At 38.5% G+C, this 13,560-nt stretch overlaps 1 protein-coding gene across 1 annotated transcript in view; it reads right to left on the bottom strand.

The window, feature by feature from the left end:
- Positions 1–13,560, bottom strand: part of LOC121389349 — a 116,793-nt gene that overhangs the window by 74,784 nt on the left and 28,449 nt on the right. Inside the window, exons 23-28 of the mRNA XM_041520944.1 lie at positions 12,934–13,048; positions 6,560–6,789; positions 4,263–4,377; positions 3,074–3,213; positions 1,617–1,731; positions 466–674 (exon numbers count right to left, since the gene is read on the bottom strand). Of these exons, the coding sequence (XP_041376878.1) occupies positions 466–674; positions 1,617–1,731; positions 3,074–3,213; positions 4,263–4,377; positions 6,560–6,789; positions 12,934–13,048 (924 nt within the window). The remainder of the gene's footprint in view (positions 1–465; positions 675–1,616; positions 1,732–3,073; positions 3,214–4,262; positions 4,378–6,559; positions 6,790–12,933; positions 13,049–13,560) is intronic.

Below are 13,560 nucleotides of genomic sequence, written 5' to 3' on the forward strand. Positions count from 1 at the left end.
ATAATCTCTATTTATCTAGTGCAACACGACTGGATATACTATCCATAATGTGAGAAATATTCTTGCTGCTTATCAAAAAGAGTAACATACATGTATATGTAGACAGCAACAGGTATCGATAAGACATACCACGGCTTTTGATATATACCAGTCGTGGTGCACTGACTGGAACGAGAAATAGTCCAATGAGCCTACTGATTAGGATTGATCACAAACTGACTAACCCGTTTAATTTTTAACATTCTGACTCCTGCAGGCGAGATATCTTATAAAACATTTAAGTGAATGAATGAAAGAATGTTTAACGACAACCCAGCACAAAAAATACATCGGCAATTGGGTGTCAAACTATGGTAAATGCAAACAAATATAAAGCATTTAAGTGAATATATGTGAGTAAAAATTATAAACTTGTTCCCATGGTTTTTGTCAAAACTTAATCCAGTAGTCTAAACGTTAACTTACTCTGAGTGTTGTTGCTAACGGTCTGGCCTTGTACGATTCCAGGAGCGATGGTAGGAATGAGTTGTGGAGCAGGCGTCTGTCCTGGGGGAGGTGTCTGGCCAGGTGCCAGTGTTGGTAGGGTCTTCATTGGACAGGATGGTAGCGAGCAGCATGGATCACGTGGATCCAGCACCAACGTGCAGCCGGGCATAACAGGGTACTGAGGACATCTGAAACACACAGACTTTCACAATGATTACAGTCACAGCTTTTAAAGAGACAGACCCCAGTTTTTAAACACTATCAAAGACATATTTTTCACTATTAAAGTCCTTTTTGATCATTTACATTAGAAGTACTTACATTTTATTATTTAAAATATAGGAATGTGAGAGGGACTGGAACAAAAAAGCGTACTGCTCACCTTCTTTCTTCCCAAGTCGAACAAAGGCTTTTAAATAGCAATGGATTGGACAAAACTGGCCAATTGCAGCGAAGCTGACGAAATCCAGCCAGGGTAATGTACTACACGTGAATACTACTTGTGATCGCATACTACTTTCATTTTTCCATCATTTTTTTTTTTTTAGCTTCTCTGTTATAGCTTTATACAAATGTGTTGCCTGTTTGTAGATTAACTAAATTTAATGTGTTCACATTTAATATATCGAACAACAAAAGATACACTAAATATATAGATATTTTTTCCAGTATAAAACTACAGTAATTTGTTAAAATGGGCCCAATATTTTCCCAGAAATTTTGCAAATTTAATAGACACAAAAACTAAATCTATGAGATTCAAAATGAATAATTTTAAATAAATAAATAAAAAAAACTTTAATAAAAACCCCTAAATATTTGTGTTTTCTTTTTTATTCAGTATACATCTGCAACCCATGCAATTAAGAAAATGTCCACGGCAAAAAACAAGCAGTGGAAAACAATTCTAATATAGTCGACAGCAAAAAAAGTGCCGTGGAGAATGAAAACCTCTACGGCAATCTCCACGGCATTGTCGATTGCCGTGGGCAATTGCAGGAGTTGATATATCTGCTGAATGCGCGATATACAATCAAAGACTAACGAGCATCCTGGATGAAACTGTAGACATCTGAAATATTTAAAGTGAAGTTAAAATGACAAAGTCGATGATAGAGATAAAAACCCACCTTGTATCACATCGATAAATGTTTGTCTTTGCATCCTCACAGGAACATTTGAGTTGACAGCCATCATTCCACGTCTCACCCTGCTTGTATGGAACACCATTGTACGTACAAAAAGCTAGGGGAAATAAAATAAAGAAAAATATAAATAATATTATATTACATTTTTAAACAAAAATGTTTTAAGGTTTTACTATCTATAGTCAATGTTACATTTAGATTTCTCTTCTGTTATTTCCATTTTTAGATTTAGAAAAAACAATTCTTAATAAAATTATGTTAAATTTTTGTTTCAAATTAAAACAATTTTTTTTTTCTTTCTTATTATTTTTAAAATTATTATTTAAGATAAAATAAAATGAGAGCAAGTTCCGCTGATTTTTACCAATCAGTCAAGTTATGGCAACATTTTGTTTTTAAAACCTGTCCTAATACAAACATACATGTTCTAAACAAACCCATAAAAAAGAAGGTTAACAAACAAGGAGAATAGAATAGAATAGAATAGAATAGAATAGAATAGAATAGAATATATTACAATAGAATAGAATACAATACAATAAAATAGAATAGATGTTTAACAACACCCCAGCATGAAAAATACATCGCTTATTGCATGGGTATCAAACTATGATATATGCAAACATTAAGTGATGATCAATATAAAAATGCAACAGTTAAATTAAAAGAGAGTAACAAACAAAGAGAATGCACCACACTCGAGGTGAGTGAAGACGTACCTGGTGCTGTTATTGCGAGAGAGTGTAACAAACAAAGAGAATGCACCACACTCGAGGTGAGTGAAGACGTACCTGGTGCTGTTATTGCGAGAGAGTGTAACAAACACGGAGAATGCACCAAACTGGAGGTGAGTGAAGACGTACCTGGTGCTGTTATTGCGAGAGAGTGTAACAAACACGGAGAATGCAACAAACTCGAGGTGAGTGAAGACGTACCTGGTGCTGTTGTTGCGAGAGAGTGTAACAAACACGGAGAATGCACCAAACTCGAGGTGAGTGAAGACGTACCTGGTGCTGTTGTTGCGAGAGAGTGTAACAAACAAGGAGAATGCACCAAACTCGAGGTGAGTGAAGACGTACCTGGTGCTGTTATTGGGAGAGAATGTAACAAACAAGGAGAATGCACCAAACTCGAGGTGAGTAAAGACGTACCTGGTGCTGTTATTGCGAGAGAATGTAACAAACAAGGAGAATGCACCAAACTTGAGGTGAGTGAAGACGTACCTGGTGCTGTTATTGCGAGAGAATGTAACAAACAAGGAGAATGCACCAAACTTGAGGTGAGTGAAGACGTACCTGGTGCTGTTATTGCAAGAGAGTGTAACAAACAAGGAGAATGCACCAAATTCGAGGTGAGTGAAGACGTACCTGGTGCTGTTGTTGCGAGAGAGTGTAACAAACAAGGAGAATGCACCAAATTCGAGGTGAGTGAAGACGTACCTGGTGCTGTTGTTGCGGGTGGTTTTCCCGTCACTAGACCGCTGGTTCCGGTGAAGTCGCACACAGGTTTATAACAGCACGGGTTGTACACGTCGCGCTGCAGATGGCATTGTGCTGGCAGACTGGGATATTTGGAACATCTGTAAGTTTAAAACGAAGAAAGGAAGAAATTAATTTCCTCTGAAAACAAGCATTCTGAGAGTACTGCTAAAAACAATACATGTCCCCAAACAGGCCCAACAAATGTACGTATCTCCTAAGTCCATGCACCGTAACAAATGTACGTATCTCCTAAGTCCATGCACCGTAACAAATGTACGTATCTCCTAAGTCTATGCACCGTAACAAATGGTGGCTATAGCTATAATGAAGTCTCAGACAATAAGTCAGTAGCATTTGACAAATAGAACAAAGACATTTGTTTTTTTTCAATGACACCACTAGAGCACATAGGTAATTCTGACACATAGTCATCAGAGGAAAGCTGCTGTATTTTTTCTAATGCAGCAAGGGATCATTTTTATGCACTTTACCACAGACAGGTAAGCACATAACATGGCTTTTGATGTATCAGTCATGCATGTTGCACTGGCTGGAATGAGAAATAGCCCAATGGGCCCACCGACGGGGTTTGATCCTAGACCGACCGTGCAGCAAGCGAGCGCTTTACCACAGGGCTAGGTCTCACCTCTACAAATGGAACAAAACTTTTCTCTTTTCCTCTTCCATGCAGTTTCACGTCCACATGCACATGTCTACATTAATTGCATCGTACCAAACTTTGAAACAGCCATTTACCATAATTAGCTGTTTTCACAACATGGAACTGGCAGATCCAGCTGATTGCATATACTCTTTGAAAATCGGAATTAAAACAGTAATTGTTTTTTAAAAAAGGATTTAAAAAAAATAAAAATTATTTAATTTTTAATTATCACATTTTAAAAGAAATATTGTTAAAAAAACCAACACCTCACACTCATAAATCCTTGTGATATTGAAAACATTGTTTAAAATGGAATTAAAAACAGTGGGCCGATTTTACAAAGCTTGTTTATCTTAAACCCAGGTGTTTACAAATCGTAAAAGGATGAAGTTACACGTGTGTAAGACATAAACAGGCATTGTAAATTCGTCCCAATATTGTTTTTAAGAAACACCACTAGTACAACTGAGAACATTAACTTACTTTTCCACACACTTGTACTTTCCTTCCATGGAGTTGATGCACTCGCAATCATAGTCACATCCGTCCTGCCATCTCTGACCCTGCTTGTACGTCTTCCCGTGATATATACACATATCTAACACAACGGAAAATAATCTTGTCAAGTTAAAGTAGTGAAATTCCCTCTCTGACCCTGCTTGTACGTCTTCCCATGATATATACACATATCTAACACAACGGAAAATAATCTTGTCAAGTTAAAGTAGTGAAATTCCCTCTCTGACCCTGCTTGTACGTCTTCCCATGATATATACACATATCTAACACAACGGAAAATAATCTTGTCAAGTTAAAGTAGTGAAATTCCCTCTCTTACCCTGTTTGTACGTCTTCCCATGATATATACACATATCTAACACAACGGAAAATAATCTTGTCAAGTTAAAGTAGTGAAATTCCCTCTCTGACCCTGCTTGTACGTCTTCCCATGATATATACACATATCTAACACAACGGAAAATAATCTTGTCAAGTTAAAGTAGTGAAATTCCCTCTCTGACCCTGCTTGTACGTCTTCCCATGATATATAAACATATCTAACACAACAGAAAATAATCTTGTCAAGTTAAAGTAGTGAAATTCCCTCTCTGACCCTGCTTGTACGTCTTCCCATGATATATACACATATCTAACACAACTGAAAATAATCTTGTCAAGTTAAAGTAGTGAAATTCCCTCTCTGACCCTGCTTGTACGTCTTCCCATGATATATAAACATATCTAACACAACGGAAAATAATCTTGTCAAGTTAAAGTAGTGAAATTCCCTCTCTGACCCTGCTTGTACGTCTTCCCATGATATATACACATATCTAACACAACGGAAAATAATCTTGTCAAGTTAAAGTAGTGAAATTCCCTCTCTTACCCTGTTTGTACGTCTTCCCGTGATATATACACATATCTAACACAACGGAAAATAATCTTGTCAAGTTAAAGTAGTGAAATTCCCTCTCTTACCCTGTTTGTACGTCTTCCCGTGATATATACACATATCTAACACAACGGAAAATAATCTTGTCAAGTTAAAGTAGTGAAATTCCCTCTTTGACCCAGCTTGTACATTGTACGTCTTCCCATGATATATACACACATCTAACACAACGGAAAATAATCTTGTCAAGTTAAAGTAGTGAAATTCCCTCTCTGACCCTGCTTGTACGTCTTCCCGTGATATATACACATATCTAACACAACGGAAAATAATCTTGTCAAGTTAAAGTAGTGAAATTCCCTCTCTGACCCTGCTGGTACATCTTCCCAAGATATATACACACATCTAACACAACGGAAAATAATCTTGTCAAGTTAAAAGTAATGAAATTATATTGAAGCTAAAGGTCTGGTCAAGTTGAGCCAAGTTTATGTCACATAAAAAGGTGACATGGTTTACCATATCATGGAAAATAAAAACTATTTTTGTATGTATATATGTAGTCAAAATTAATTTATTCTTCTATCCTGTCCTGGACGGAGGAGCTGGTCGAGGCCGGCCCCTGTGCCCAGGACAGGCGTGCGCTACAACAGCTTGCTCTGAATGTGCACATTAAACACTTTGGTCTTGGTCTTGATGTTGTATTCTTTTTAAACTAAAAACTGCAGAAAAAAGTTACAAAAAAATAATAAATGTATATGTACTTAATAGGGTAACAATAAAAGTGAATAATTAAATTTCTGATACATTCATTATGATATAACGTCATCCCATTGGTGGTCCAGACCTAGCAACGGGAGTTTGTTCATTTCACGATGAACGTAAAAATTACACCGTCAGGGATCTGGATAAGGACACGTTGTCATATTGAACATTATTGTTTATGGACCAAAAATAAATCAAAATAAAGTATGACCGTTTAGTGTTATTATTAGCCTGTATGATTCAAATTTGATTATAAGTATTGTCTGTTATTTCTTTTACATTCATCTGGGTATGAAAAACAAAATCATCCGCAAACTTATGTGAGAATGCATGGCTTCACCCATTCACACAGTTTGAGGATGATTTCTTTTTTTCATACCCTGATGAACATAAAAGAAATAACAGCTAATCCTTAACTGACGCTGGGTTATTAAAAAAGTAGCAGCTATTAAAACCAGTAGGGCTGTATTCATTTAATACATGGGTGAACAGTGTCGAGTTTGTGTAGATATATGGATTCTGCAAGGTCTAACGTAGCTTGCTCCCTGTAAACTTGCTGTAATAGAACATACCAGCTGTAAATTAAATATAACACCACTTGTAATATGAAGAGACCTACTTTTGTATGCTGGTGTCGCTCCTGGATTTGGTGTCGGGTTGGAGCCTGGCGTTGGTGCGGGTGTTGCACTGCCCCCTGTTATCTGACCTGGAGGCAGGGTGGGAATTCCGTGTCCAGTTATCTGTCCTTGGCTTGGATTGAACGTGCACTTTGGAACTCGACAACAGAACGGATCTTTCGGGTCAGGCACAAAAGAACATTCTTTCGGAATACTTTTGTACGATGGACACCTAATATTGAAACAAATTTTAATTAGTCATTATGATTATAAGTAATATATATGTAATATTGTAACAAATTAATTTGTGTGATTATAAATAAATCTTTAATAAAAAATACTGAGAAATATTAATTCATTTCCTTTTTGTGTTACCCACAAGTTGCAGAAGTGAAATAAAGTATTAGGTGTCATGTTGTATGACCTCGGTAGTGTCGTAGTTAAGCCATCCGACATAAGGCTGGTTGGTACTAGGTTTGCAGCCTGGTACTGGCTTCGGTAGTGTCCTGGTTAAGCTATCCGACATAAGGCTGGTTGGTACTAGGTTTGCAGCCTGGTACTGACCTCGGTAGTGTCCTGGTTAAGCCATCCGACATAAGGCTGGTTGGTACTAGGTTTGCAGCCTGGTACTGGCTTCGGTAGTGTCCTGGTTAAGCTATCCGACATAAGGCTGGTTGGTACTAGGTTTGCAGCCTGGTACTGACCTCGGTAGTGTCATGGTTAAGCCATCCGACATAAGGCTGGTTGGTACTAGGTTTGCAGCCTGGTACTGACCTCGGTAGTGTCATGGTTAAGCCATCCGACATAAGGCTGGTTGGTACTAGGTTTGCAGCCTGGTACTGACCTCGGTAGTGTCCTGGTTAAGCTATCCGACATAAGGCTGGTTGGTACTAGGTTTGCAGCCTGGTACTGACCTCGGTAGTGTCGTAGTTAAGCCATCCGACATACGGCTGGTTGGTACTAGGTTTGCAGCCTGGTACTGGCTTCGGTAGTGTCATGGTTAAGCTATCCGACATAAGGCTGGTTGGTACTAGGTTTGCAGCCTGGTACTGACCTCGGTAGTGTCATGGTTAAGCTATCCGACATAAGGCTGGTTGGTACTAGGTTTGCAGCCCGGTACTGGCTTCGGTAGTGTCCTGGTTAAGCTATCCGACATAAGGCTGGTTGGTACTAGGTTTGCAGCCCGGTACTGGCTTCGGTAGTGTCCTGGTTAAGCTATCCGACATAAGGCTGGTTGGTACTAGGTTTGCAGCCTGGTACTGGCTTCGGTAGTGTCCTGGTTAAGCTATCCGACATAAGGCTGGTTGGTACTAGGTTTGCAGCCTGGTACTGACCTCGGTAGTGTCCTGGTTAAGCCATCCGACATAAGGCTGGTTGGTACTAGGTTTGCAGCCTGGTACTGGCTTCGGTAGTGTCCTGGTTAAGCTATCCGACATAAGGCTGGTTGGTACTAGGTTTGCAGCCTGGTACTGACCTCGGTAGTGTCATGGTTAAGCCATCCGACATAAGGCTGGTTGGTACTAGGTTTGCAGCCTGGTACTGACCTCGGTAGTGTCCTGGTTAAGCTATCCGACATAAGGCTGGTTGGTACTAGGTTTGCAGCCTGGTACTGACCTCGGTAGTGTCGTAGTTAAGCCATCCGACATACGGCTGGTTGGTACTAGGTTTGCAGCCTGGTACTGGCTTCGGTAGTGTCCTGGTTAAGCTATCCGACATAAGGCTGGTTGGTACTAGGTTTGCAGCCCAATACTGGCCTTGGTAGTGTTGTAGTTAAGCCATCCGACATAAGGCTGGTTGGGACTAGGTTTGCAGCCCAATACCAGCTCCCACCCAGAGTGAGTTTTAATGAATCAATGGGTAGGTATAAGACCACTACACCCTCTTCATTCTCACTAACCACTAACCACTAAACCACTGTCCTGGACAGACAGTCCAGATAGCTAAGGTGTGTGCCTAGGAAAACATGCTTGAAGCTTAATTGGATATAAGCACGAAAATAAGTTGAAATGAAATGAAAGGATGTCAAACATTTGGCGTTTCTGACATATTTCCATTACCAGCACTTTCCCAGAGACAGCACAGCACATACCATGGGCTTTAATATACAAGTCATGGAGCACTGGTTGGGACATACATGTAGAATGGGTCCAACCCTTTGACCCAATCACGTTAGGCGAACACTCCATTGACCGAGTTATATCCCGACGTAAACACTTTAGATTATACACATGTAGTTGTTTTGCTGTTATTAAACAGGCAAGAAAAACAAAAATCAATCACCATTTTGTTCAGTGCACATGTATCTACATGTAAGACCATTCCAATCTGCAGAATAAAATATTTCTGTATGATCCTCGATAAACCTTGGTCCTTACAGAAATAATTTTCTTACAAACCCATTGGTGAAAACATTATTCATTATTTCCGATAACACATACTTGTTAACACATGTACTTGCGATATAACATTTTACAGACATACGACTGACTGCACCTAGGTGATGACCAGGTCACCAATGCCATATCACCCAATGGAAAAGCACTGTAGAAATCGATCACTAGATGTGACGTAAAGGTAAAAGTTAACCTGAAATTGACTTGTCTGTGACGCACAAGTTAACTACAACCACTAGGGTCGTACATACATGTAGTTTTTAGTTTGAAAAGGCGTTTAAATTTATTTTAAAACTGTTTTCTGAAGATATGTAAGAAATAGAATGCTACATTCATGTTCATTAGATACTCATTGTTTAAAAACGTATCTAACTTGCTTTCTCTCGTTAGATGCATTTTAAAACAACTCGTTGTAAGATAAATGGTATCTAACGGCCACTCATGTAGTATTCTCTATATAAACAACTCGTTGTAAGATACATGGTATCTAACAGCCACTCATGTAGTATTCTCTATATAAACAAGTCGTTGTAAGATAAATGGTATCTAACGGCCACTCATGTAGTATTATCTATATAAACAACTCGTTGTAAGATAAATGGTATCTAACAGCCACTCATGTAGTATTCTCTATATAAACAAGTCGTTGTAAGATAAATGGTATCTAACGGCCACTCATGTAGTATTCTCTATATAAACAAGTCGTTGTAAGATAAATGGTATCTAACAGCCACTCATGTAGCATTCTCTATATAAACAAGTCGTTGTAAGATAAATGGTATCTAACAGCCACTCATGTAGCATTCTCTATATAAACAAGTCGTTGTAAGATAAATGGTATCTAACAGCCACTCATGTAGCATTCTCTATATAAACAAGTCGTTGTAAGATAAATGGTATCTAACAGCCACTCATGTAGCATTCTCTATATAAACAAGTCGTTGTAAGATAAATGGTATCTAACAGCCACTCATGTAGTATTCTCTATATAAACAAGTCGTTGTAAGATAAATGGTATCTAACAGCCACTCATGTAGTATTCTCTATATAAACAAGTCGTTGTAAGATAAATAGTATCTAACAGCCACTCATGTAGTATTCTCTATATAAACAACTCGTTGTAAGATAAATGGTATCTAACGGCCACTCATGTATTATTCTCTATATAAACAACTCGTTGTAAGATAAATGGTATCTAACAGCCACTCATGTAGTATTCTCTATATAAACAAGTCGTTGTAAGATAAATAGTATCTAACAGCCACTCATGTAGTATTCTCTATATAAACAAGTCGTTGTAAGATAAATGGTATCTAACAGCCACTCATGTAGTATTCTCTATATAAACAAGTCGTTGTAAGATAAATGGTATCTAACAGCCACTCATGTAGTATTCTCTATATAAACAACTCGTTGTAAGATAAATAGTATCTAACAGCCACTCATGTAGTATTGTCTAGTTCTCCTTTGTGTTGGAATCGTCTTACATGTACTCTCAATTGTAATGGTTTCAATACTGATGTAAAGAAATACTGGATCACATGGATAGTAACAATAAATAATGACTGCAGACAAAACCCTCGTCTATAGAAGTTTGTCTTGTTTAACGACACCAGTCGAGTACATTGATTTATTAACCATTGGCTACTGGATGTCAAACATTTGGTAATTCTGACATGTCAACAGAGGAAACCTGCTACATTTTTCCATTAGTAGCAAGGGATCTTTTATATGCACCATCCCACAGACAGGATAGCACATACCACGGGCTTTGATATACCAGTTGTGGTGCACTGGTTGGAATGAGAAATAGCCCAATGGGCCCACCAACAGGGATCGATCCCATACTGACTGTGCATCAAGTGAGCACTTTACCACTGGGCTACATCCCGCCCTCTCACCTATAGAGGTACAAAGTGAACGGTGTTACTGACATTCAATGCCACGTCATTGTATATTATCCAAATATAACACTACTAGCAGTGACACTATGCTAGCAGTGACACTATATGCTAGCAGTGACACTATATGCTAGCAGTGACACTATATGCCAGCAGTGACACTATGCTAGCAGTGACACTATGCTAGCAGTGACACTATATGCTAGCAGTGACACTATATGCTAGCAGTGACACTATATGCTAGCAGTGACACTATGCTAGCAGTGACACTATGCTAGCAGTGACACTATATGCTAGCAGTGACACTATGCTAGCAGTGACACTATATGCCAGCAGTGACACTATGCTAGCAGTGACACTATATGCCAGCAGTGACACTATGCTAGCAGTGACACTATATGCCAGCAGTGACACTATGCTAGCAGTGACACTATATGCCAGCAGTGACACTATGCCAGCAGTGACACTATATGCCAGCAGTGACACTATATGCCATCAGTGACACTATGCTAGCAGTGACACTATATGCCAGCAGTGACACTATATGCCAGCAGTGACACTATATGCCAGCAGTGACACTATATGCTAGCAGTGACACTATATGCCAGCAGTGGCACTATGCTAGCAGTGACACTATATGCCATCAGTGACACTATGCTAGCAGTGACACTATGCTAGCAGTGACACTATGCTAGCAGTGACACTATACTTGCTGTAATTCTCGAGACTGGTACAAAAGAATACAACATGCTCACACAGTGATAGTCAAATACAAATAGTGATACTATACTTGCTGTAATTCTCGAGACTAGTACAAAAGAATGCAACATGCTCACACAGTGATAGTCAAATACAAATACAGTGACACTATGCTTGCTGTAATTCTCGAGACTAGTACAAAAGAATACAACATGCTCACACAGTGATAGTCAAATACAAATACAGTGACACTATGCTTGCTGTAATTCTCGAGACTAGTACAAAAGAATACAACATGCTCACACAGTGATAGTCAAATACAAATACAGTGACACTATGCTTGCTGTAATTCTCGAGACTAGTACAAAAGAATACAACATGCTCACACAGTGATAGTCAAATACAAATACAGTGACACTATGCTTGCTGTAATTCTCGAGACTAGTACAAAAGAATACAACATGCTCACACAGTGATAGTCAAATACAAATACAGTGAAACTCCTCTAAACCAGACACCCTCAGGACCAAGTAAAAAGTCTGCTTTTAAGAGGTATCTGGTTTACAGAGGTTCTCTTCTGTACAGATATTTAAAAATGGACCATGTAAAACATTCGGTTTTGAGGGAATTCCAGCTTACAGAGTGTCCAGTTTTGAGAGGTTTCACTGTAAAATAAATTAAATTAGGCATTATCATTATCATTATCATTAGTAACCTAAGAAGGAACTTGAATTAAGAACTATGTGTATGGTGCAATTTCCATTTCTCCGTAATCCATTTAACGATTGTCTATTATTTCTTTTACGTTCATCAGGGTATGAAAAAAAAAAATCATCCGCAAACTTTGTGAATCGGTGAAGCCGTTCTCACATAAGTTTGCAGATGATTTTTTTTGTCCATACCCAGATGAACGGAAATGAAATAACTGACAATAGACAATACTTATAATTAAATATGAATCATACTTGCTAATAATAACACTAAAACTTCATACTTTATTTTTAATTATTTCTGGTCCATAAACAATAACGCTCAATAAGACAACTTGCCCATATCAAATGACATCATCAGATATTCCCTGACAATGTAATTTTTACATTCATTGAGAATTTAACAAACTCCCGTTGCTACATCTGGACCAATGGGATGACGTTATATGGTAATGAATGTAACAGAAATTTAATTATATGTGTATACATGAATATGTACTTCACAATGCACAGAGTGATAGCATACACACACACACACACATATGGAGGACACATACATGTAAATGGAACCTACTCAACCCATCTGCATAGAAAGTGTTTGATGCTGATTACGAATTATGTATGCATACGGATTATGGACAAAAGGAATTCACACTTTAGCCTGCAGACAAACCTGTTGTTGCATCTGTACACTCCGCCAGTGCCATCTTCACAGACACACTTGAAGTCACAGCCATCATACCAAGTCTGACCCTGGGAGTAACTCTGACCCCGGTACACACACACATCTGAAAACAGTAAAGTCACACTCATCGTATCACATTTGACCCTGGGAGTATAATTCTGACCCTGGAAATAACTTTGACCTCAGTAGCAAATTGACAAAAGTGTTGACCGTGAGGATGAGATTTGGTAGAGTGTAGACTGACAAAAAAGAAGTGATGACCTTTAGGATGAGGTTTAGTATAGTGTAGATTGACGAACCAGTGTTAACATATAGGATCAGTTTAAGTGAGTGTAGAGTGACAAACTAAAGGGTTAACCTTTAGGATGAGGTTTAGGAGAGTGTAGATTGACAAACCTTTAGGATGAGGTTTAAGTGAGTGTAGAATGACAAACAAGAGTGTTAACCTTTAGGGTGAGGTTTAGGAAAGTTCTGACTGACAAACAAGAGTGTTAACCTTTAGGATGAGGTTTAAGAGAGTGTAGACTGACAAACGAGTGTTAACCTTTAGGATGAGGTTTAGGAGAGTTTAGATTGTCAAACAAGAGTGTTAACCTTTAGGATGAGGTTTAGGAG

Source organism: Gigantopelta aegis, chromosome 14 (assembly GCF_016097555.1).
Source record: "Gigantopelta aegis isolate Gae_Host chromosome 14, Gae_host_genome, whole genome shotgun sequence".
Lineage (NCBI taxonomy): Eukaryota > Metazoa > Mollusca > Gastropoda > Neomphalida > Peltospiridae > Gigantopelta > Gigantopelta aegis.